Source organism: Ambystoma mexicanum, chromosome 9 (assembly GCF_040938575.1).
Source record: "Ambystoma mexicanum isolate Mex_15411 chromosome 9, UKY_AmexF1_1, whole genome shotgun sequence".
Taxonomy (NCBI): domain Eukaryota; kingdom Metazoa; phylum Chordata; class Amphibia; order Caudata; family Ambystomatidae; genus Ambystoma; species Ambystoma mexicanum.
In genome coordinates, this window is record NC_090931.1 from 674,880,154 (window position 1) to 674,904,014 (window position 23,861).

Consider the following 23,861-nt stretch of genomic DNA (forward strand, 5'->3'; position numbering starts at 1 on the left):
GGCGGGAAGCCTCTTGTCCCCTATAGCATTGAACACCCTGGCCAGGGGTCCCACAAGGTCCTCCTGGCGCTGCTTGTAGAGGTCTGTGGTAAATCCGTCTTCCCCCGGCGCCTTGCCTGCCTTTAGCTTACTGATCGCCAGGGAAACCTCCTCCCCCATAATCGGGGTCTCCAACGTAGCCCTCTCACCCGTCAACCGCTGAAGATGAAGCTCGTCTTGGTACCCCCGCACCCTAGACTTCCTCACTGGGCAGGATTGAACGTATAACTCTTCATAATAGTCTGCAAAGCAGTCCGGGATACCCCCCCTGTGGTGCCACCAGGCTCCCCTCCTTCTGACGGATCCTGTCCACCCTCCTCTTGCTCCTTTACCCTTGGACCCTATTCGCCAGAAGTGTACCCACTCGTTCTCCCTATTCATAGTACCTTTGCTTGGCGTACCTCATCTTCTTCACCATATCCCCTATTGGAGCATGTGAAGCTCCTGCCTCTTCTGCCTCATTGTGCTCATTAGTTCCTCCCTGCCGCACCCCCTTTGGTCAAGCTGTACATGCAAGCGCTGCAATTCCTCCCTTGCTCTACTCTCAATTAATCCTATCTCCCTCTTCTTCTTCGCCCCTTCCACGAGGAGGAACCCCAGCGGCGTGGCCTTGACTGCCTCCCACACCGATTTCTATTGCACTTCCCCCGGATCATTTGTCTCAAAGTAGGCCCTAATCTCCTCCCCCTGGAATTTTCTGAAAGGTGGGTCCCTCAAAAGGCTGTCGTTAAACCTCCACCAGGAGGCCTTCCGGCGTCCCTCCCTGACTGTCCACATCACTGAGACCATCTCATGGTCCGAACAGGTAACCACCACGACTGTGGGAGAGGCCACTGCGCGTGCCTTTTCCTGGGTTACTAATATAAGATTAATACGCTTATATGTGTTATGGGGGGGAGAATAATATGTACCCACCCGCCAGTGGAAAATGAGATCACCACACATCTACCCAAAAATGGTCCTCAAGCAGGCCAGCCAACTCTCGGTTGTCCTTACTACCGCGCTTATTCAGCCCCCCTGCCGCCGACCACTAATCCTTCTGCACAATCATGTTGAAGTCTCCCCCTAGAATGTTTGATCCCTCCCCCCATCCTTTCATTACATTAAATGCCTTCCTCAGGAAGGGGATCTGGCCTGTGTTCAGCGCGTACAGAGTAGCCAAAGTTAACCGCATTCCCTTATAAGTTCCCTTCAACGCACAAAATCTGCCTCCGAGGCCCCTCTTGGCCTGTACCTCTATCACTCGAAATTATTGTGCGGGTACCACCCCAAACCCCTCCTTCTTACATTCTGTATACGATGTCCAGAGCATCTGCCAACCCCTTGCCCCTTCACCAACTGCTCTATCTGCCACCTAAAATGAGTTTTCTGTAAAATTTGGATTGACAAATGAGCCTTCCAGAACATATTGGATATTAACCGCCTTTTGTTTGGCGAGTTAAGCCCCTTGACATTCAGGGTGGCCACCTTCAGCTCAGGCATGGCTCCTTTCAGGTGTTATCCCCATTGGGCCGTTCCCATCCCAACTCTTCCATGTCAATAAACCACCAATGTTTATGTGAGAGCAATCCCCACTCCCCTCCCTCAGTGACCACCGCCATGGAGGACTGGGCCTAAGCCCGAAACCCCTTCAATTCCAACAAAATTGCCTGGTCATCATGCTGCAGGCTGCGGAGGCCCCCTTCCCCTGACGAGCCGCCATCTTTTATCTCCATCCCAGCCATTTTCCACTATAGCTGACCAAATGGGGGGGCCACAGTTGCTAGAGCTCCTCCACCTGGGGCAGTCAAGTCTTCATTCACTGTCTCCCGTTTAGTGTACCCTCCGCGCCGCACAGTCCCGGGGTCTCCTCTGTCACTCCACCTTGTCCACTTTTCTCTGATTTTCGCATCGCTCACCAGATTCGGCAGTTCACTCAGCACCTATACCAACCAGGCCCCACTCTCCTCGGCAGTGTTCTGCACCTTAGGGATGGGCCCTCAGTAGCCACCTCGTCTCGCGAAATTCTCCTCCTCAGTAGGCCCACACCTTGAGCCTCCCTCCTGCTCCAAATCACTGCTCCAAGGGGGTGTCTTTATCAGGCCTCGCGCCTCCTGCCCTCTATGGATGTTGCCAGCAGGTTTCTCCTCGCAACTCAGCCCTCTACATATATGGAGCAGCAGACTCTGATCTTGCGCTGCAGGCACCTCTTCCCGGGCCTTCTACAATCCCCACTGGGTCCCCAGCCCTGTTGCGTTGCTCTCCCAGTGTCCAGGCCAGTCAGTGCAGTAGAACGGCTCCAGCTGAGGTGATCCGTACCTAGCCATGCAGCTTCTTTGCTCTGCATTCTCCCAACCACCAGACAGCAGGCCTCCCGGTTCACCTACCGGCCTACCCCTGCAGTCGGGGTTGGCTCGTCGCAATGGGTGGGTGGCAAGGGCTTGTCGCCCACTCCTCCTCAGGGGCCCGCTCCCAACTTGGCCTCTCGCTCCAGTCGCCCCCGCAGCGGTCTGTCCAGCACAGGCCCCAGGGTCGAGTGCCTCCCGATCTCCAGCAGGTGTTCCACCAATGATCTCTGCAACTCGACCCCTGCCTGGGGGCTCACACTGTCATTGCAGTGGCTTCTCTGTAGACACCGGTGCTCAGCACGGCCCTCCAGGGGTAGTAGCCCTTACAACTTTGTCGACTGGGCTCGGAGCTCCGTTATAGCGCAGCCATCTTCCTCTGCGCCCCCAGTGGTCCCGATAACAAGAGTTATGATCAGCACACATAACTCTGAAGTTCCCATTAGGGTGAAATGTACGAAATTCATCATCGTGACATTTGTATTGTAGTGTTCTTATTTCACTTTTGTGTTTCGGAGAATTCTTTTTTCTGACACAATCTAATCCTCATGGAAATAAGCGAACGAAAAAAATGTAGCATCATTGTGATTTCTACCTGGTGAAATAAAACTTGCCGAATTTTGGAACATGTCTTTTGTTTTTAAATATTTTTCTGGTGTGCTGTCCATGTTTCACCAATTTACTGCTGTTTTGTTTCCCACTTCCTTTCCCTATCCTGCATTTCATTCTTTTTTTCAACGGGTGACTACCCTTGTCTGTCCATCCTTCTTGTATTATTATGCCATACTTGCCAACATTCTGTGATCTAAAAGATGTAGGATTTTTCAATTTTCAAAAATAATAATTTGCATAACAATGACATCACAAAAAATACAAAACATACATTGTTGGCATGATTGAAGCATTCTAAAACACAACCCATCAAACAGCACAACATGAAAATCTGTTCAAATGTTAAAAATGTATAATTCTGAATGGTATGTTAACACCAAATTCAATTACACAGAAGGTAATCACACAGAGCTGGTAGGCAACATTTTCCACTGCTCTGTAGCAGCAGCCTTGGCAATACATATGTATTCCTTCAGTGCAAGTTGAACACTGAATGACATGGAGACTGATAACACCCTTCCCCCCCTCCCCCCTCAGTCTGATAGGCAGATGATGTGTGATGGTGTTACGCTCTGCCACTTGTCTTCCCTGGGGTTCACCTAAGGGTTGTACCGGCAAGATTGCAGGACAGAGTCATCTAGCTGTCAGGTCAGTGGATTGGTCGGAGCCCAATCACCTACCAGCCCACTGTACAGACAGACTAATTCTCTTTGTCGGAAAAAAATACTTTCAGTCAAATTTATCTCAAAAACTGTTGGATCTCACTAGTGAGGTGCATCGCACTAGGTGTTTGTGTGGGGACAAACGAAAGTCATTGTTTTAGTATAGCTAATTCAGGTTTAGTAAGGACTCGAGGTGGTAAATTAAAGATAGGTAATATCTCATATACCACCTGTATGACTGGTTGCGAGTTTGAAAGTCCCGGTGCCCTTAGCCCTGTGGAGGGGCATTCTGTGTTTGCATGTGAGGCTGTCTGTATGCACCTCTGCCTTGCTGGAAATTCCTGCGGCCTCTGGGACCGCCCCTTGATCGAAAAGGGTAGTTCCCTAAATTCAGATTAGTAGAATCTTCATTGCCTGAACTGTTCGAAGAAGTATCTGAAAAGGTGAAACCTTGTCTCATGCCAAACCCAGCATGCTGGTTCCCATGTTGTTTCCAAAAGACTTGGGGAGTAACATCCTCTGCCAAATAGGGATGAACTATCTCCTTTTTAAACATAGAAATATCTTTAAGTTTACTTGTCTTTTTTTCTATAGTTATATTTTTAAACTCTAGAAACGATTTTTCCACTTGTTCAAGTTTTTGGTTTGCTTCAGTAATTAGAGGGTTCACCAGAAATACTTTTTCTTGTTTGAGTACAGTTTCCATAATTTTCAGGATCAGTCTTTGTGCAGTAGTGATGGTAAGAACTAGTAAGTCACGACTACACTTAGTTGCCACTTGACTGAAAGCTACTTTATATTCCGTATCATCCAGGAATAAACAAGGAATAATTTTGACCTGTAGGCCTTGTGGGATCATGCTTGACTTGAGGTATTCCTTCAATACATGGCCATGCATTTCCGTACAAAATTGTTTCTTTTTAAGTCTAAGGACTGCATCGCCTGAAGTATTGTTCTCTTGATTAGGCAATTGAAGGGTTTTCAAAAAACGAGGGGCCCTCTATCAATTCTGCTATTTGAGCTTCAGAAAAAGAAATGGTGTCAGATTCAGCCATAGTGCACCCACACGGTACTTGCTCTGGAAAACCCTGTAAAAACCAAAACGAGAAGGAAAATAGTGTTTCCCAGAAGAGGGATGCAATTAACTTACAAAGCAGGACTAACCTGACAAGCCGCGGGCTGAAATACTACAATTGCAGAAAGAAGCAGGAAGAGTCTGTAAATCACAAATCTGAAAAAATTGTCCAGAGAGCGAATTATATTTATCACAAAGCAGTAGGATCTGTCACCCAAATCTGTAGGCGGTGGGCCTGCTTAAAAATCAGTAGCTTGGTGCCTAAATCTGTAGGGTTGGCATGTATGTAATGCCTTTTGTTTAGATTGGGGAAACCCCAGGGTGCCCACCTTTTTCCCTCACCTCTTTCATGGGTCTTACATTTCACATGTATACATACCCACTCCAAGCCTCCTCATACAAATATAAACATTGTTTCCTCTGCTTAGTGTACTCCCTTACTTGCTCCTACCTTTGAAACCTCCCTTTTGTTAATGTATTGTTTTTTTTTATAACACAATTTATTAAGTTTGCAAAAACAATAAGAACCGTACATAAAGTATACAATGTCTCACAGTAAAACGTCATAACGTAATTTGCTGAACAATTTAAACATTACAAATCATCAAATTCATCAAAAATAGCTTCATCCTGCGAAACATAAAATTCAAACTAACTAGTATACACAAAATAGCACAATAGACAACACAAATGGGAAGAAAAGAAGAAAAAAAAAGAAGAAATAAATACAAAAAAATAAAAAAAGAAATTAAAAAAAAACACCCACCCCTTCATCTCCACCTCATTCTCTTACCTCTAAAATGACATATCCACCAGATCAATTCCACTGTCGCACCAATCATAAAGAGCCAAAAAAGGTCCCCATACCTTCATGTATTCCTCATTTTTATCTTTATTTTCCAATGAAACCTTATCATATTGTGATAAAACTTGCAATTCAGTCAACCAGTCATCAACATTAGGCTTTATTCTCTTTTTTCCAAATTCTGAGAATTATCTTAGTTGCTACCATCATAGCTCTATCAATCCAATTAGAATGTTTCCTAGCACGCACACATCTATCAATATGAGATAATAAAATTATGTTTGCTGCAGATCTCTGCAAGGTTACTCCACAAATCAAATCAGTCCTGTCAATGACCTCCTTCCAAAGCAATTGCACCCTCGGGCTCTCCCACATCAAATGTAAAAGAGTGCCTCTACCAATACCACAACACCAGCATAAATCATCCGATTGAAGCCCTAATTTAAACATCTTAACTGGAGTCCAATAAAGCCGTCCAATAACTTTCTGTCGAATCAGACGTAAACCCATGTCCGCTCCCAAGTTCAAATTCACCTTCAGGATGTTACTCCAATCCATATCAGTAATGACCCTACCAATATCATTGGACCAATTTTCCTTCAATCCAGTCCATGCTGATTGAAAATTCTCATCAAAAGGCATAAATTGCATATAAGTACTCACACAAAATTCCTGACCTTCCAGTAATTTGCTAATTTCCGGTTTCCTCCCAACAGAACCACCAGCCATAACTATCCTTAAATTAACCATTGAAGCTAAAGCCAAGAATCTATTCAATTCTCTTCAGTGTAAACCATATCTACACTGCAGAGCTTCAAATCCCAACAATTGGTCTCCATCCATCACATCCCCCAGCTTCAGAATTCCCTTATTAATCCAACTGATCCAATTCAGACATTTATTATTTACTTGAAAAGCTTCATTAAACCATAGAGAAGCATCTGGGCTGAAGCCATAACCTTGTCCATTTTCGCTGAACCATGACCCAGTCACCTTTCTAGTTGCCACTACTGGGATCAGTTTCAACCGCTTACACGGCAATTTACTATAAGTAAGTATAAATATTCCCTAGATCATATGGTGCACATATACCCCTTTCCATACTCAGCCAAATCGGCTCCTTTTCATTTCTATCCCTAAAATAATATGTTCACTTTTTAAGCAAAAAACCTTTATATTACTTCATCAAGACATGATATCCAAATCCCCCTTTTTCCACACTTTGCATTAGTACATATTTTGGAACATGAGGTCTCTTCCCGGGGCCCCATAAAAAGGATTGAAAGAGTTTATCAACCTTTATCAAATGTTTTTTAAATAATAATAAAGGAACAGATTGAATAACATATAAAAGCTTAGGTAAGAGAACCATTTTGATCGCATTAATTTTTGCCCACAAAGTTAACGTCAACCTCTCCCATCTCTTTATTATTAATGACATATTCGTGGTTACCCGGTCAATATTATGTTGTAACAATTTACAATTTAATGTATTGTTTTTGATAGAGAGGTTTTGTCCAGTTTGTGTGCTCACCAGCAACTGTTCATCCAATTGTATTGCATCAGTTAGGTTTGTGGCAAAGTTTTGTGGCGCAAGCCCCAAATTTGCCAAAACCATTGTTAAAAAAAGAGAGAGAGAGAGGGAAATGGGGTTCTGAACTGAGAATATCTGATTGGCATAGCAACCAGCAATGCCACGGAATGAAACGGCCAACTCAATAAAATCTCTTTTTCCAAACTTCTCTGCCATGCTACCCAATGAGGAGCCCTCTAACAAGATTTGCTCCAATCAGCAGCTTTGTTAGAAGCAAGTTGTCTCGGAAGGATAGCGCGGGGGCAAAACGCTCGCCTTGGAAGCAAGACAATGCAGAGCAACACAGGTTCGATCCCCGGGTCCGCGGTTAGAAATCTCTGGGTATTAAGCACGTTATATATAACCAATTACAAGTTTGTTGCTCGGCTTTCCATTTCCAAGCTGCTCAGTGATTTCATGTTTGGCTGCTTTGGGCTATTTTCTTCACAGGCAATTGGGCTACTTTTGATGGCCAATCTGTTTTTTCTTTTGTCCTCCAGAGGCCATTGGCGTAGGGAGGGCCCCATTGCCATTTGTCCTGTGCCAAGGGGGATGGGAGTAGGCCCTCGGGTCTTCAAAAAGAAATAGTTTCTTTTTTAAGCCTGTCTGACTTCATAAAGAAATCATTTCTGTAGCGGTTCGGTCCTGTAGCGAATATTTCTTTATGAAGCATGGTGACTTCACAAAGAAACTATTTTCTTTGGATGCCATAGAGCTTCCCCCAGCACCCACTCCACCCCAGGACATGGAGGCCTCCGTGTCATGGGGTGGGGGGGAGCCATGTGGCTTCAAAATGAAATAATTTATTTTTTAAGTCACTCTGCCTTCATAAAGAAATGATTTCCATGACAGCACCCTATAGCTATGGGCCCACCTACATCAAAGACAGTCTTTAATTTAATAATGAGACCTGACTTCTTCAGCGAATTATACAATAATAGTTAAGTGCCCTGAAATAATGCAATAGTGGTGTGCATTATTAGGAAGAGAAATATGAGCACCATCATTACAAAGTTAGTGTAAATTCTTCAAATGGAACTTCCATGTTGGGGATGGCTGGCTCTAGCTCATTCATTGCACTTTGACATTCATTAGAATTTGAGAGTTTCCAGTTAGTAAAACAATGTCAATCTGAAGAATATTCAGTTGTTTTAATGCAAGATTTTAGGTTGAGTGCATGAGGATCTTGATCTCTCCACTGATAAATATACACATTTTTTTCTTGTGTTTGTTTAGGAAGCACAACAGATGCTGTCATCACTAAAGTGGAATCAAGTCAAACAGGTGACACCTTGTCTCCAGAGACAGTCCAGCTACTCTCCTCGTTATCCTCTCTGCAACCCCAGATCTTTGCACAGTTACAGGTACATCAGAGTCCAAAGATGACTGCCAAGAGGAGACAGCAAGTGTTCCCATTTCATAACTAGTCCAGGGATTGTTTAAATGTTGTTTTTGTTTTTTTGGCATATATGTTTCTCCAGCATGGGGTCTGGCATAGATTCACATGCTCATGAATATTCCCTGTCGTCAGGCTGGGAATCCTCGGTAAAGAAAAAATCAGTTTCAGTTTAGTTTCTGAACTGTCTTTCTTAGTAGTAACCAATCACTGATCTCTGGGTCATACTGCCCCCAGCCAATGACTGCCCTCTCCCTAAGCCCCGCCTCTGGCAGACATCCTCAGATTTGGTAGCACGCCAAGTGGCAGTATGACCAAGTGAAGAGCCGCAGAGGGGTAGGAGGGAGGGTTCGCATGTGAATCCATGACAGACCCATGCAGGAGAACAACAGTTACAGGTAAGTAACTTGTTCCTTCTCCAGCATGGGGTCTGGCATGGATTCACATGCTCATGAATATAAGAATACATAGCAGTATACACATGCACAACCACGGGAGGTGGCAACAGGCTCAACATTAAGCAATACAACAACTCAACATTAAGCATCTCTTACCTCCTCACCATGCTCACCTTAAGCAAACAGATTGCGGTACAACTATCCATATAATCAATGGCATGAACTATTCTAAAATAGAGGTACTTTTTCACTAAAATGCACCTTTTCCCACAAAACCCTTTCATTCCCCAAACCATTTTTTACCCAATTAGATGCAAGCATGAGCACGTTCATGTAGCGTGCAAAGTAATGCTGCTTATCTCAATCAGATGTTCTATTTTACTTCTGGGTCCCAAACATGCAACTTTATATATATATATATATATATATATATATATATTTATATATATATATATATATATATTAAACTTTATTTTATAGCGAGTCACATCAGAACAGAGCCAGTACAGGTTTAGCATAGCATCACAGCAAATATTAAATTTAGTTTCCAATACCTTATTACATAGCATTTGATAAATCAAGGCGTTGACGAGGGTGTAAAGTCATTTTTTCTGAGAGCATATTACAAAGGGAGCTCCTGAACAGAGACCAAATATCTTTAGGGCGGCAAGTGACAGATACAGTTAACAAAAATTGTTCTTCACGTTCTTTCACCATGGTAAGGTCCTTAAGAAAGTCTTCATGGCGGGGTGCATTAGCAGATTTCCAACACTTTAATATACAACGTTTGGTGGTCGGTCATAATTTCTAAAACAAAAGGTCGAATGTCAATAATGTCGAAACAATAATGTCAAAAAATTGAAAATCGAATTATTTATTTTTTATTTATATATTTTTGGGGGGTTTCGTGAGTAAAAAAAAAGATTAAAAAAACAAAAAAAAATGGGGGGTTGGGGCGGGAACCCCCCCATTTTGAATAAAAAACATAGTTAAAAAGACATTCGATTTATTTTTATTTTTCGACATTATTTTTTCGCAAAAATGACTTTTGACATTTTTGCTTTCGAGATTATCACTATAAACCACAATGTTTTGCGATTACACAATCAATATTAAATAGTCGCTGAGTAGTCTCATCTGCCTTGCAACTGCATATTTTGATAATCCCAAATATCACCAGATGAACAGATTACTTGATGTGTTTGAGCTAATCAACAAACAAACAAAATAGATGTTTAACTATCAAGGCAAAGATCCTTTTAAATCTGATGGTTCATTAAAGCCTTCATGTACATTAATATTCTTAGTAAACAACTCTGGTTCTCGCCAATATACAACTATATTTAGGTGGCAATCTGGGAATACCTAGATCAATCTCCATGATCAGGGCAATATTTGTATGCCAGTGCTCCTTTTCACAATTTGGAGAATGTTTAACATGCTAGAAAAAGGAAAATAGAGCGGTTTGTCTGCAGTGTTCAGGATCAGCTAATCATCAACATCTTTGACACATGTTCAAAACGTGCAAATTATTGTCAGAAATATCCTCAAGTCTACAGCGTTAATTTGACAGACGAGCACAATGCCAGAAACCAATGCTATTTTATCCGTTTTTGATCTTAAACGGGGGTTGTTTATAGAATAACAGCATAGATGATGATATTGTCATTAATAAGTATCACAGACAATATTATCGAACACCAAAGATCAGATAAAATTGAGGTCCCATTATGCCTTACAATTAGTCCTACATCATGTGACCATTTACCCATCCGTATGGGATATTATCCTTGGGAAGGGGTTGGGTGACATATGATTGTACAGAACAGCATTGATTTAAAAACCAAACCTTGCACAGGCTCTCTGTCCAACCATCAGTCTTTTTCTCCACATGGATTTGGTTCAGCATTGGTGTTGTGCACTTCAAACAATTTTTTCCTGTTCATAAATCATCGCTTCAACCCCTCTGTTTCTGTGCAAAAGAGCTTTGGCGTCATGAGTCCTATAGCCTACTCGCCATTCCTTGCTATGCTTTTCTCAATGCAATGCCACCCACCAGAACCAAGTGTGTCAGCAGCACCATCAGAATAATTATTTATTTTAAAATGTTTTTATTGTCATTTGGTTAGATACAGCCATGCATTTCAGTGTGTCACTTTCCATTCAAATAATACATTTATGCCAAAATTTAACAATAACCTTTAAACAATAAACAGTTTCCTACAACGGTTTTATGGTGTGTTGAATTGTTCGCCGGGGTAGGCATCCAGGTGTCCAGGGTACGGTTCTTGCCCCCACTCTCGTGGTGTCACCAACGGCCATTGTAAGTGGGCGCGGGTGGATAGCTATATAGACGTGGGGCAGGTGTGTCGCACATTGTGTGGCTCGTTCAGGGGGGTTTATCGTCAGATGGGTGAAACATGTCCCACACCAGTGCTTTCCATGCGACCCATTTGTCGTTGCCGTCCGGCTCCGATCTATTGACCCCTTCCATCCACACCTTGGTTTCAGCCTCTGCCCACCTCTCAAATTCCCTGCGCCATTTTATGTATTGTGGCCCTCCCGCCTTTTTCCAGGACATGGCGATGGTTCTCTTGGCTAAAATGCATGCCAGGTCCATGAATCTGAGCACATGCTTGTATTTGCTAACCCTGGGGTAAGCTCCGAGCAGGCACCATCAGAATAATTATACACCCTATAGACTCTCTTTTCGATACCACTTACTGCACAGAATCCGGACCATTCAAGACCAAGAGGAGAAACCGTTCTCTAAATTCAAGCAATACATGTTGACTCCAGTTGTAAGTTCTTCTATGCTGACATCTTTTCTAAGATCATGGGACTGGTGCCACATCCAGCTCCTCATGTACAGTCTCTAGTACAATAGCCTCTGCCTGCACAGCCACATGTACAGCCAATAATACTGATGCAACTGGCTCCACTGACACTGTACCTACCTGTGTCTATTGAAGCACATCCTAGTCACTCTACACCTGAGGTGCCCTGTCTTCCACCTTCATTAGATAAATAACTAGGGGCATACCCCTCCCACCAATTCTCCTTCTATGAACGGAAATCAGTGGCATAGGATGAGGAGCTACCAAAATCAATAGAGGCATTTCATGATCTAGTTCACTTCGTCATGCAATTCTTGAACATGCCAGTTTCGGAGTCTCCATGCATGAAATCTGGGGAACTGGTGGAGGTTCCTTTAGGCAGGGCAGGTGGGGATTGAATCCTATGATAGCACAATGTCCTCCAGGAAGCAAACCTGATATTGAAGACCACCTCTCTCTGGCTCAGGGGAGGGATCACTCTTCTATTAATAGCACTACATTTTCCCCCGGGGAAGGAGGATAAAGTGCTTGACCATTTATTTCCAGAAGGAATACAAAAATAGCACCCTCTGCTTGAGACAGGCCAACATTACACTAGTCTGGCAGCCTACAATTAATGTCTCTGGTGGGATATATCAGAGTTTCTCATTGATCTCGACCAAGACCGGAAGGATCAGTTCCTCACAGAGATAGCTGAGGCTAAGCAACTGGCATGTGATATGCTGGTCTCGGCCACTAACCATATGGATACCGAAGCACGAGTTATGTGTTTCATTCTGTATGTGAGGTTGAGAGCTTGGCTGAAAAGCACCAACCTGATTCCTGAGGCCTAGGGTGGCGTTTGCAGCCAACCATTTGATCAGCTCCAACACTTTGAGTGTCCTCACCAAAGAAAAGATGGACATACTCCCAGCAAAATTACTGCCTACATTTATGAAATGGGAGCAGAGGTCATGCAATTCTCAGTCAATTGACAGTTATTCCTACCACAAATTTACGGACTTTCAATCTAGCTCCTCTGGCAGGTGGGATCACAGCTCCTCCTAGTCTTCTACTCAATCCAGAAAAAGAAGACCAGCAACATTTTTTTAGCTGAAACCTCGGCTGACAAGCAAAATGTCTAATGATCTCCTGCCTTGGGGCAACTGCCACCAGTGTGAGGTCAGGTATCTGTCTATCTGACCCAATGGAAACCGATCACCTCAGACCACTAGATCCAGTGTGTAGTCAGCATATGATTCAGATCACCCTGCTACCTTAATCCCAAAGGCGGAGGAGATAAGTTGTGGCAGAGAGGACCAACAGTGAAGGTTTCAGTAAAGAGCATCTTAGAGGAGTTCCCCTACTGGATTCTTGGCTATGTCGTAGAAATTCAAAGCAGCACTGCTAAATCATCTACGATCTTTACAGGTTCAAAGATTTTCTCTCCCAGGAGAAACTGAAAAGGGTGACATCCGGTGCTAATCCTTGTGTCTCTGCAGGAGGGGAATTGGCTACATGCCCTGATCTGCAGGATGCCTACCTGCACATACCAGTTTGGTGTCCATATCGATGTTTCTGAAGTTTGTAACTTTTGGTCAGGTCTCCTATTTCATGGTTCTCCCATTTGAGCTCTGCCTCTAAGGTGGTTTTGTAGGTAATGGTGACTTTTACAGGACACTAGTATCAGAAGGGCATCCATATTTGCCCTTATTTGGATGACTGGCTGATAAGAGTCTGGAGCTACTTTTCTATGCTTTGCAGAGAACACTGAAGTTGTTTATCGAATTAATTCTGTCCTCCCATTGTTTTCTTCATAGGGTCGAGCATCATGCAGCATCGAATCTTGGTCCTCGATGGCCTCTTTAGCGTCCCTCATGACGTTGACGCTGGTATATGAAGCACGTGCCCTGACCGTTACCTCAGTTCCGTTTTTTCTGCGTTGCTGCATGCTTTGGAGCTACTCGCCTCAGTGAATTTTGATTACGTTTGTTTCATAATCTTCAAATATGTCCTCGACACCGAAGACAGGCTTCAAGCGGTGTTCAGACTGTGGAGCCAAGATGTCTATCACAGACCCTCACCGCGCTTGTCTGTGGTGCTTGGGGTCGGGTCACAAAGTCCATGACTGTCAATAAGTTGCGGACAAGGAAGGGGAAACTCGATGCAGGTAAGCCCTCCCCCAGATCCCCAGCCGTTACCCCATCTAAAAGAAAATGATCCTTCGAATTGAGAGATGTTTCTCCTGTTAGAAAGCGTCCTAAACACCGAAGACGTTCGAGGTCCAGTTCACGACATGCGTCGTCCTCCTCTTATAAGAAGAGTGAAAAACGATGTCACAGATCCTCTTCGTTGTCGCCTTCCTCTCCCGAAAAAGTTTTGTTTCCAAAAAAGAACTCCACTCCTTTGTCTGTCTCCGTCTCCTCAAAGAATTCATCTTCGGTATTGAAGCTGTTATGTTCATCGCCTGAACCTTCGAGGCATGTAATCCATCGAAGCATACTAAATTGTCGGCTCATTCACTGACTGCTTCGAGGATGTCGTAGAAGCCTTCAACGCCTTCAACTTCATCAGAGCATTCAGTGCTCTCGAAGACTGTTAAATCAATGACTGAAATGTCTAAGGGCCTCATCACGAGTTTTGGAGGTAGCCCTTAAATGCAGCGGTAGCGGTATTACCCCATTACGAGTCTGGCTTATTTACCCCCAGCTCTGAGCTGTGGGTAAATGCACCCAAGAGATTCCCATTTCTGGCGCAATTACCACCGGCGGTGTTACTGCACGGTAGTTGCACTGAAAATTCCCCATTGGGTTCAATGGACCCAATGAAGAATGGGGATTAAAGTTAGCGTGCTCCCCGTGATCCGGCGGTAATACCGCCAAACTGGTGGGCGCTAACGCTAATATAGTTGGGTGGTATCCCAGCCAGCATACCGCCCAACTCGTGATCAAACCCTAAGTGTTTTAAACCCATTCCTCGACCTGAGTTCTTCAGGCAAATGGGATCAATCTTTGAGGAAGATGTAGAGGAAGATCAGCCCCCTTTTGGGTACGAATATGGGATACCAAATGTTCCCGAAGAGTTGATCTCTGAAGAATCCAAGATGCAAAATCTTTACTGGAACTTTATAGGAGACAAGTTGCTGTGAAACATAACCAGAGACAGAGTTAGGTAACCCAGAAATAACTGGTCATGCTGATCCCTCATACAGAGCTGTAATTTGTAAAATAGCTGAATATCTGGGGTGGTCCAAACCCGCAGCTGCTATGGAGACTGATGACCTCACTGATATTTTAGACAGTGGTCCACTTAGGGAGGCTATGTTATCATGCAGCCTTATGGAAAACTGGCTAAAACCAGATTCTGTTCCATCAGTGAACAAACTGTTAACAAATAAATACAGAACTGCTTCTGTGGATCCTCCTTTTTTGAACAGGGACCCCACACCAAAGAGCCTGGTTGTTGAGGCAGCAATAGTTTCTTCAAAAGCTGCAGTTTACCCTTCTGCTCCGGCATATAAGGAGGATAGAAGAATTGACTCTTTGGGAAAGAGATTATTTAGTGCAGGAGCATGCCATTAAAATCAGCTAATCCTACCAGTTCCTTAGCAAAGTACACTCGCACCCTTTTGGGGGTGTAGCAGCTCTTGCAGCAAAACACATTCTGGAGGGAGAAGAAAGAGTAGGTTTCCTTAAGCCTAATACAAGATGGAAAAGATGCCATGAGGCAGTCTTTACAATCCAGCTGGATACAGCGGATTGAGTAAGAAGGTCCATGGCTGCCAGTACAGTGCTTGGGCGCATGAACATTTTCTGAAGACGTCCATGCAGACTCCATGCACATTTACTTCACACGCCATTTGACGGGAAATCCCTGTTTGGTGAGAATGCTGATAGTAGCCTGGAAAAACTGCAAGCACCTCGAGCTGCATTTAAATAATTAGGAGTGGCAATCAAGCCACCTCAATCTTCAAGTCAAGGATGGAGAGGACGTCCTTTTCATTTGTATTCCTCCATCTCTAGAGGAAAAGGTCAATTCTCACAAAGGGGCCAAAGCAAGTCTAAGAAGGAAAGGGATTCCCATCTACCCCTACCTAGATGACTGGTTGATCAGGCCTATTTCTCTGGAACAGTCTCTGAATGCTCTGTCACACCTGCCACTTCCTCCACGAGCTGAGCTTCTCCCTGAACTTCAAGAAGTCCCACTTGACACCTTCACAGAAGTTTCAATTCATTGGGGCAGTCCTGGATTCAGCATCGGGAAAATCTTTGCCACCCGAGTTAAGGGCTCAACATCTCTTGCAGATAGTCCAAAAATTCCAGAGTGCCCAACGTCTTCCGGCCTACGATTTCCTAAAGTTGCTCGGCCTTATGGCATCCTGCATTTCGGTGGTGCCAGAAGCCAGTCTGAGGATGTGATCCCTTCAGTGGGCTCTCAGATGCCAGTGGTCTAAATTCTCTGGCAGAAAGACAGACCTTCTTCAGTCCAGACAAAGTTCGCCCAGGAGCTCCTGTGGTGGGCCAGCCGAGAGAATGTCATGAGAGGAGAACCCTTTTGGCAACCATGGCCAGAGATAACAGTTGTGACAGACGCCTGCCTCACAGGATGTAGAGCGCACATGAGATATCTTTCAATAAGCAGACACTGGTCTCAGTCGGAGTCCAGACTCCATATCAACCTTTTGGAGCTAAGGGCAATCAGACTAGAGCGCTGATGGCCTTCCTGCCCTCTATATGGGTGAAGAGTGTCCTGATATAGACAGAAAACACAGTGGCCATGCGTTATGGAGAATTCTCTGTAAAGGCTAATTTCCCAAACCTAGTGAGTCCCCCAGCAGCTTTGCTGGATTTTTGGGTTTTATTTTTTTCTCCTGCTAAGAGTGAGACTCTTTTACTCCCACTCTTAGACATGATTTGAGGTGTTCCTTTATCTTTCCATGTGTTTTATGGGCTATGGGGTCTTTTACTCCATAGGGTCTCCTGTGTTTTTGATGTGGGTTACACAGCACCCTCTGTGCCGTAACCCAGGGGTGTCGTAGCGACCCCTCAACATAGACTCCATACCCTGGGACTGACTACTGTCTCCCAGGGCATGTAAAGTCACCATTGGCTTTACTAGTCCCAAATTATGAACAGAAACCAGTACAAACCATCATATTGTGGACGTACTGGTCGGGGCAATTCGATTGCCCCGGGGTCTGTTGTTCGAGGGGGCACGTCTCCGTCCCCCCTGATCGAGTTTTGGCTGGTGGCAATGGATACTACTTTTTATATTCGACCGCAAATATATCTCTATGGGATTTTCCCATTTTTCGAGGCTACCAACTTTAATTATTTAATTCTTATAGCCTCGAACATACCGCCGGTTTATTTATTTAATATTAATTCACCGGTTGGTATTTTTTGTCAGAACTCGATTCTAAAATGGCGTTTGTGTTCTCTTCTGTGACTCCAACCCAAGTCGAGCCCTTTGTTCCACTTTTTGGCAGGCTTCTCCACAGAAGCCTCCAAAAGTGGTGCCAGTCTGTCTGGGTACCACAGGCGGTGTGGGAGGGGGTTTAGGCACCCTGGACTGAGTCGCCTTGGCAACTCAAGTCGCACTCTTGTGTGATTGGCCTCACCACTTAGCATGTTTGATTGACAGCTAGGTTGAATGAATGGGGGTTTGCTGCATAAAAGCAGGGCTTTGGGGACTGGAACTTCAGAAGTCGCCACAGGACCTAAGAATCCGAGGAGGGGGAAGCTGAGCCGACCTGCAACGACGACACCACCGGTGGAGCCCTGCTGAACCGTCTCACCACTTTTCCCGACGACAGAGGAGATCTCCAGTCCGGAGAGTCTTCTTCCTTTGACTGGTGGGGATAACCAGTTTTGCCTTCTTTTCACCTTCCTGGAGCATCTCGTGGCCGCCTTGCCTGTGCCAAGCACCCCGGCAACCGGAATACCACGGCTTACCACTACCGCGAAGAGAAGGGTAGTACCTTTTAACCGAACGAACTCCGCGGCTGGTTTCTTCCCTGGCAGTGCAACGACCTTCATCTTTCCTCCACGGCGAGACATCCTCTTCCTCTGGACGAAACACCGACTTGCACCCGCTGCCAGGAACAACTGCCCCCGCTGGAGCTTCCTTCACACTTAAGGTACTGTGTCCCGCCTGGCTTCCCTTGCGACAGATCGTTCGGGGTGACAGTAAAGCCTTGACTTTCTAACCTGGGCTGGCCTGGGACAACCTAGCTAACTGTTCCTGACTTTAATTTCATCCTTTGTGTGCGAACTATCTACAAGACTCTTTGGGCATAACCCCACTGTGTGAACCTGGACCCCTTCTGCTTGCTCTCTCCAAGAGCTGGGCCTTGCAATTGACTTCCTTGCTCTCCAGTAGAACTCTGCCTATCCTGCCTTACTGTAGTTCTTTTAAAAGTAATTTGTGTGCTTCCATAACTCTGCCTTTTTCTCTCCCTTTTTAATAACTTATTAGAGTGCCATCTTATGTTAAGCGCTCACCTCTGTCTGAAAATAAGTGGTGTTTCTCACTAAGACTTGTCTAATAAGTAATTAGGGTTGTATATATATATATAATAGTGACTGTGTGCTGAATTTACTTACCTCTTTGTGCTAGTGTAATTTACAAGTGTGTCTTTAAATTAAATAATTATATACTTTTACACCAAAGCTCTGGTCCGTGTTTGCTTGTGCTACTGTATCTCTGTACCTATTGTGTATACTCTACATACTGCCTAACTCTTCTTGAGGGAAGTCTGACTGCTCAGCCACAGCTACCAAGTGAATCTGTGTGGTACAGACTGCTACCAAGTGGGCTTACTGCCAAACACATGTAGTCTTAAATCTTTTGAAGTGGTCCCTAAGGGAACTGCACAGGTTTCTGCCTAACACCATGCAGTACCTCAACAAGAGAGGGGACTTAGGATCCATGCCCCTGTGTAGAGAGGCAATGCAGCTCTGGTTCTGGGCACTGAGAGAAGGAATCACTCTTCTAACAGTTCATCTAGCCGGAGAGAAGGACACAGCGGCAGACGCTCTGAGAAGGTAGAGCACAACCTCCCACGAATGGGGAACTAGCTCAGGAAGTCCTTCTGGAGATGTTCGTCCTTTGGGAAATCCCTCAAGTGGATCTGTTCACGGCAAGCTGTTCTGCTCCAGGGAATTTCCCCAAAGAGGAGCTCTAGGGGGCACGTTCAAAGTGAACTGGGAGTTTCAACTGCTGTATGTGTTTCCGCCGTTCCCGTCATTCTTCATGTCATCAGGAGGTTGAGGAAGTTCGAGAAAACCATGATCCTGATTGCTTTGGATTGAGCCAGGAGAATGTGGTACCCGGACCTTCTAGAAATTACCATCTGCCCTCCAATTCGTCTTCCCCAAAGAGAGGACCTATTCTCGCAGGAGGAAGGTCTCATTCTTCATCCAGAGATCAGGACTTTCAATCGTCATGCCTGATGTCTGAAAGGGTAAAATATAATGATTGGGACCTTCCGGAAGACATAATGGAGGTGTTGCTTTCGGCCAGGAGACCAGCAACTAAATCCTTATACCGCTGCGGTTGGAATACGTTTCGCAGCTGGTGCAGGGAAAAGAAACTTGATCCTTTTACATGTAAACTTCCACATGTTCTGTCTTTCTTGCTCCATCTGATTTTTTTAAACTTTCTTTATTTATTGATTCACATCTCAAGACAATACCACAATGCACTTTCGGAGTTAGATACAGCAATAACAACATAGCATATATAGGTCATGATCAGGCTGGCAACCAAATTCCATAACCGGGAACATGCAGGGGGGATGGCATTTACACATCTTACATAATGGCCCTTATAACCCTCATTTCTGTGTGAGTAGGGACCTGGATCGTACCACAGGGTTTGGACCCCGTGGCATATGTGCTAGAGTCTGACTCCTGGGATAACAGGTAAGCCACAAACGGGCCCCAAAGGTCTTTCGGCCTATTCTGCTGGCTGCACAACAATCCATTTCCTTTGCTGGTGTCTCTGAGCCAAACCAAACCTTTAAGCCAAGCCTTTATCCCGGGAGCCGGGAGGATGAGCCAGTCCACTTCATGAGAATACACCTACTTGCAACGATCGTGCATGTTGTTAGCAACTTCCATTGTAGCTTAGGGGTGCTGGGCAGCCAACCAAACATGCAGCAGAGCAGATCACAAGGTACAGTACGCCCCAACATTTCGGAAAAAGCCTCCACCACCCCACTCTGAAAGTCACTCAACTTGGGACAAGACCACATAATATGGAGAAAGTCTGCCTGTGTAGCGTTACACCCAGGGCACCTCTCCGCCATGGTGATATCGAACAAGCGTATTTGGGCGGGTTGCAGGTACACCCTATGCAGGGTCTTAAACGGAATTAATTGTAAGCAGGTGTTGAACGTCCCACTGTGGGTGCGCTCACAGAGCATTGCCCATTGCTTATCTGAGAAGGTGGTCCCTTTGTCTTCCTCCCATCTTGGTTTGCACTTCAAGACCCTCTGGGGGAGTTGCGCTGAATTAGCCCATATACTGCCGACACCAAGCCCTCGTTGCTAGGAAGCCCACTAGGAACTTCAGCAAGTGGAACTCAGGCGGCATGTCGGGGAACGTCGGGGTCCATTCCCTGAGGGCAGCCCGGACTCTGAAGTACTGTAACCTACGCTGGAAGCCCCCTCCCATCTTCTCTTGGAATAGCTCCTGTGATACAAATGTACCTCCCGAGTATAAATCTGGCAGGAACTCAATCCCCGCCCCCTCCATTCCCTAACTATAGCTTCATTGCATTTTGGCAGGCCCTGGCTCAAAGGGAATATCTACTCAGAGCCGGGTCAAGACTCTGTTCCAAGCACGCACTGTGCACGCCACTGGGTCAAATCTGCATTTATCCGGAACTCTCCTAGTCAGTAAGATTCCTAGCAGGCTGAACGGCCGCACAGAGCATTTCTCTATGCGCACATAAGAGTGAACTGGGTCCCTGGCACCCAGTAGGATGCAAACTGTAGTTGCGCTGCAAGTAAATATAGCTCCACATCAGGCGCCCCCCACTTCCTCTGCTTTCCAGGGTAGATCTAGCGTATCCCAGCTCACCCGCGGGTTTCGGGGATGCTAGGCCAGGCCAGTCTGGTCAGTTGAGCTTTTACCTCCGCAAAATAGCTGACTCCTGGCCACACTGGGATGTTCTGAAAAATATATAGTAGCTTGTGGACCACTGCCATCTTAGCGATTGCTATCCTTTGGGCCACGTGGCTAACCTGCACCCCCAAATACCTCACCGACTCCTCATCTATACCAGGCGCTTTGGCAGAGGGTAAGGCTTGTATTGCGAGTAGTATATCATGAACCACTATCGATTGTGCCAGAGCATCCACCGCCTCCCGCTGCAGCAATGGCATAGATGCTTCCCTCGTGTAGTCCGTTAGGTCTGCTGGTGGCAACGACCCTCTGGGTGCTTATCCGCTCATAGTATGGCGGAATGCATCTAATATGCATTCTGGCTTCACAACCATTCGGCCCTCCTCTGTCTGCACCGCCGCAATATCCGTGTGCCCCCTTTCACTCCTGACCATAGCTGCTAGAGGCCTGCCCAGCAGCCTTCCTCCCCATACCTTCGGGCCAGTGCAAGGCGTGCAAGATATTTGACTGCACGCTCAGCTAGAGTGTTAAAGCGGTCTAATGCTTCGCTCAGCTCGGCCCTATAACCAGCCCCTCCTGTCTCCTCGGCTCGCCACTCGTGCCCCTTGATTTCCAACTCTGTTTCTGTCAGTTGCCTTTGTATTGTTTTCAGCAAACCCGTCTCCAGAGATAGGCAGCCCCCCCCTCAGAACCACCTTAAATGCCTCCCATATTGAACACATCGTATCGACCGAGCTCATGTTTTCCTGGAAGTATGCCTTTACCAGGCTAAGTACTTAGCTTTTAAATACAATGTCTGACAGGGTCAAGGCCTGGAATCTCCAAAAGGGTTGAGCCATTCCCTCAGAATCCGAAGCCAGGGACCAGAGTATGGGCGAATGGTCAGACAGTGTTCTGGCGAGGAGTGCGCAGTCAGTCGTTCTATGTACAAGGGTCAGACTCGCCAGGATGTAATCTAGACGTGTAGAGGTGCCATGAACCGTTGAGAGAAACAAGTACCTCCTCTCCTCTGGGTGCAACAGCCTCCACACATCCCGCAGATCCAGCACACACATACATCGCTGCACAACCGCCCCCGCCCTGGATCGTGGACGTGCTCCCCCTGCTGACCTATCTCTCTCCGGATCTAAGGCAATATTGAGATCTCCCGCCCAGCCAGTTGGTGTGAAGGTATTTGTAGGATCTACACAGAAGCGACTCGTAGAAGGAGATGTCATCCACATTGGGACCATATATGTTAATAAACTTGGTCAACGTAGACTCCCCCAGCACCCAGAGACAATCACAAACCTCCCTTACGGTTTCCGTGGTGAGGAAACGGGTTGACTTGTGCACTAGTGTCATGACCCCTGCAGACTATGTGGAGTAGGAGGTGTAGTATCTACAGTCTCCTCAGGACCTGGCTGCCCCCTCATTCGGCTTTCCCACCAGATGGGTCTTTTGTAGACTCACCCCAGCTACTGCTTAAATGCCAGAGACGTGAATCATTTTGAGAAAACAACCCCCAACTTGTCCTCCCCTCAAACCCCCTCCCATATCCCCAAACCTTACTTAACCCTCAACTTAACCACCCCCACCGTCAGCCCCCAACTAGCAGTGGATTCCCCCCCTCCCATCTTTCCTCAACCAACTCTTTAACCATGGGAATCAGCCCGAGAAAACCAGGTGCTGCCGCCCCCGCTCCTTCCCATCGCTCGCGACCTCGACGGGAGGCCAGTACAGAACCAACATTACTCAACAACTGGACAATTCGTTACATGGGACCGCAAAGTATACATCCCACCAGGGAACACATTGTGCAACACCCACAGAAAGATCAAGACTTGTACCCTTTTTGCTCCAACCGGGGCCCACCCGCCCCCAGATGCAATCAGAAAGTAGGTAGTACTGGATGCTTACAGTAGGGTATTCATACCCGCCCCCAGCTTGCTCCCGTCACTTTGGCAGTGTCTCAAGGAAGTCGTATACTGCCCCAGGATCAGTGAAGAAGTGTATTTGTCCATTGTGCTGAACCCGCAATTTGGGTGTATACTGGAGGCCGTGGTCATGGAGTGCCTGCTTTGCCGCCAGGAATGATAGGTGTGCCTTCTGGACTAACGGGTTGAAATCTGGGTAAAAGGAGATCCTGACGTTCTCAAAGGTCACCCAGCTTTCTATTTCTGCGTAGACTGGTGTTGCGGTCTCTATTGTTCAAGAGGCGGGCTATGATCGGGCGGGGCATTTGGCCCAGCCTAGGGGTCACTTGTGACATACTGTGTGCCCTCTCTATCAGGAATTGTGCCGATAATGGAGGCTCCTGCAGTACGTCCTTTATGAGTTTTTCCATGTAGACTTCCATACTGCGCTGCAGGACCGACTGCAGGACCCCCACCACCGGATGTTGTTTCTCCGGGATCTCGTCTCCAAAGCTTCATTTTTGTCTCTAATGGCGCTGACCTCCCTTTGCAGTGAGTGGATAGCCTGTTTTTCTTCATCACTATTGTCCTCAAGGAATCCCACTCGGTTCTCCACCTCGGATATCCGGCCGTTCTCCTTCTCGATTCGTTCTTGCACCCGGTTAACCTTATATGCCATCTCATCCATTTTCGGATTAATGGACACAAACCCTGATCTCATCTCTGCTAACACCAGGCTGAGTTCCGAGACTGGAGGTCCCCCTGCCTTCCCCATGGGGGTCTCCTCTTGTCCTGGCAGAGGTGATCTGGCTGGGGTTTCGTGGGGGTCTGCATCCTCTCGACCCCTCTGCTCAGTCCTTCCTTCTGGGAGAAAGATAAGCAGGACTGCCGTTGGTTGCCCTTCGCTATATAGTTCCTCATGCACTTTTCCACTGCGCTTCCCAAAAAAGTTCTTTGCTCCCTCTGCCAGTCCAGCGTTTTCACCCAACGTAGGTTTTCAGACATCCTTCCAGAGACACACCTCGATGCCACTGTGTTTGATGGTAGGGTGCCTGGGGGGGCGGCCCCCTTATCATTAAAGCTGCGCCCTGTTCAGGGGCGCTGCTCAGGGTTCTGCTCCAACCAGGTAAGGGCT

General features: G+C 46.1%; 1 protein-coding gene across 1 annotated transcript in view; it reads left to right on the forward strand.

Annotated features, from left to right (window-relative positions):
* CARF (calcium responsive transcription factor) overlaps positions 1 to 23,861 on the forward strand; it is a 1,085,705-nt gene that overhangs the window by 920,745 nt on the left and 141,099 nt on the right. The window contains exon 13 of the mRNA XM_069615518.1: positions 8,327 to 8,454. Within this exon, the coding sequence (XP_069471619.1) occupies positions 8,327 to 8,454 (128 nt within the window). The remainder of the gene's footprint in view (positions 1 to 8,326; positions 8,455 to 23,861) is intronic.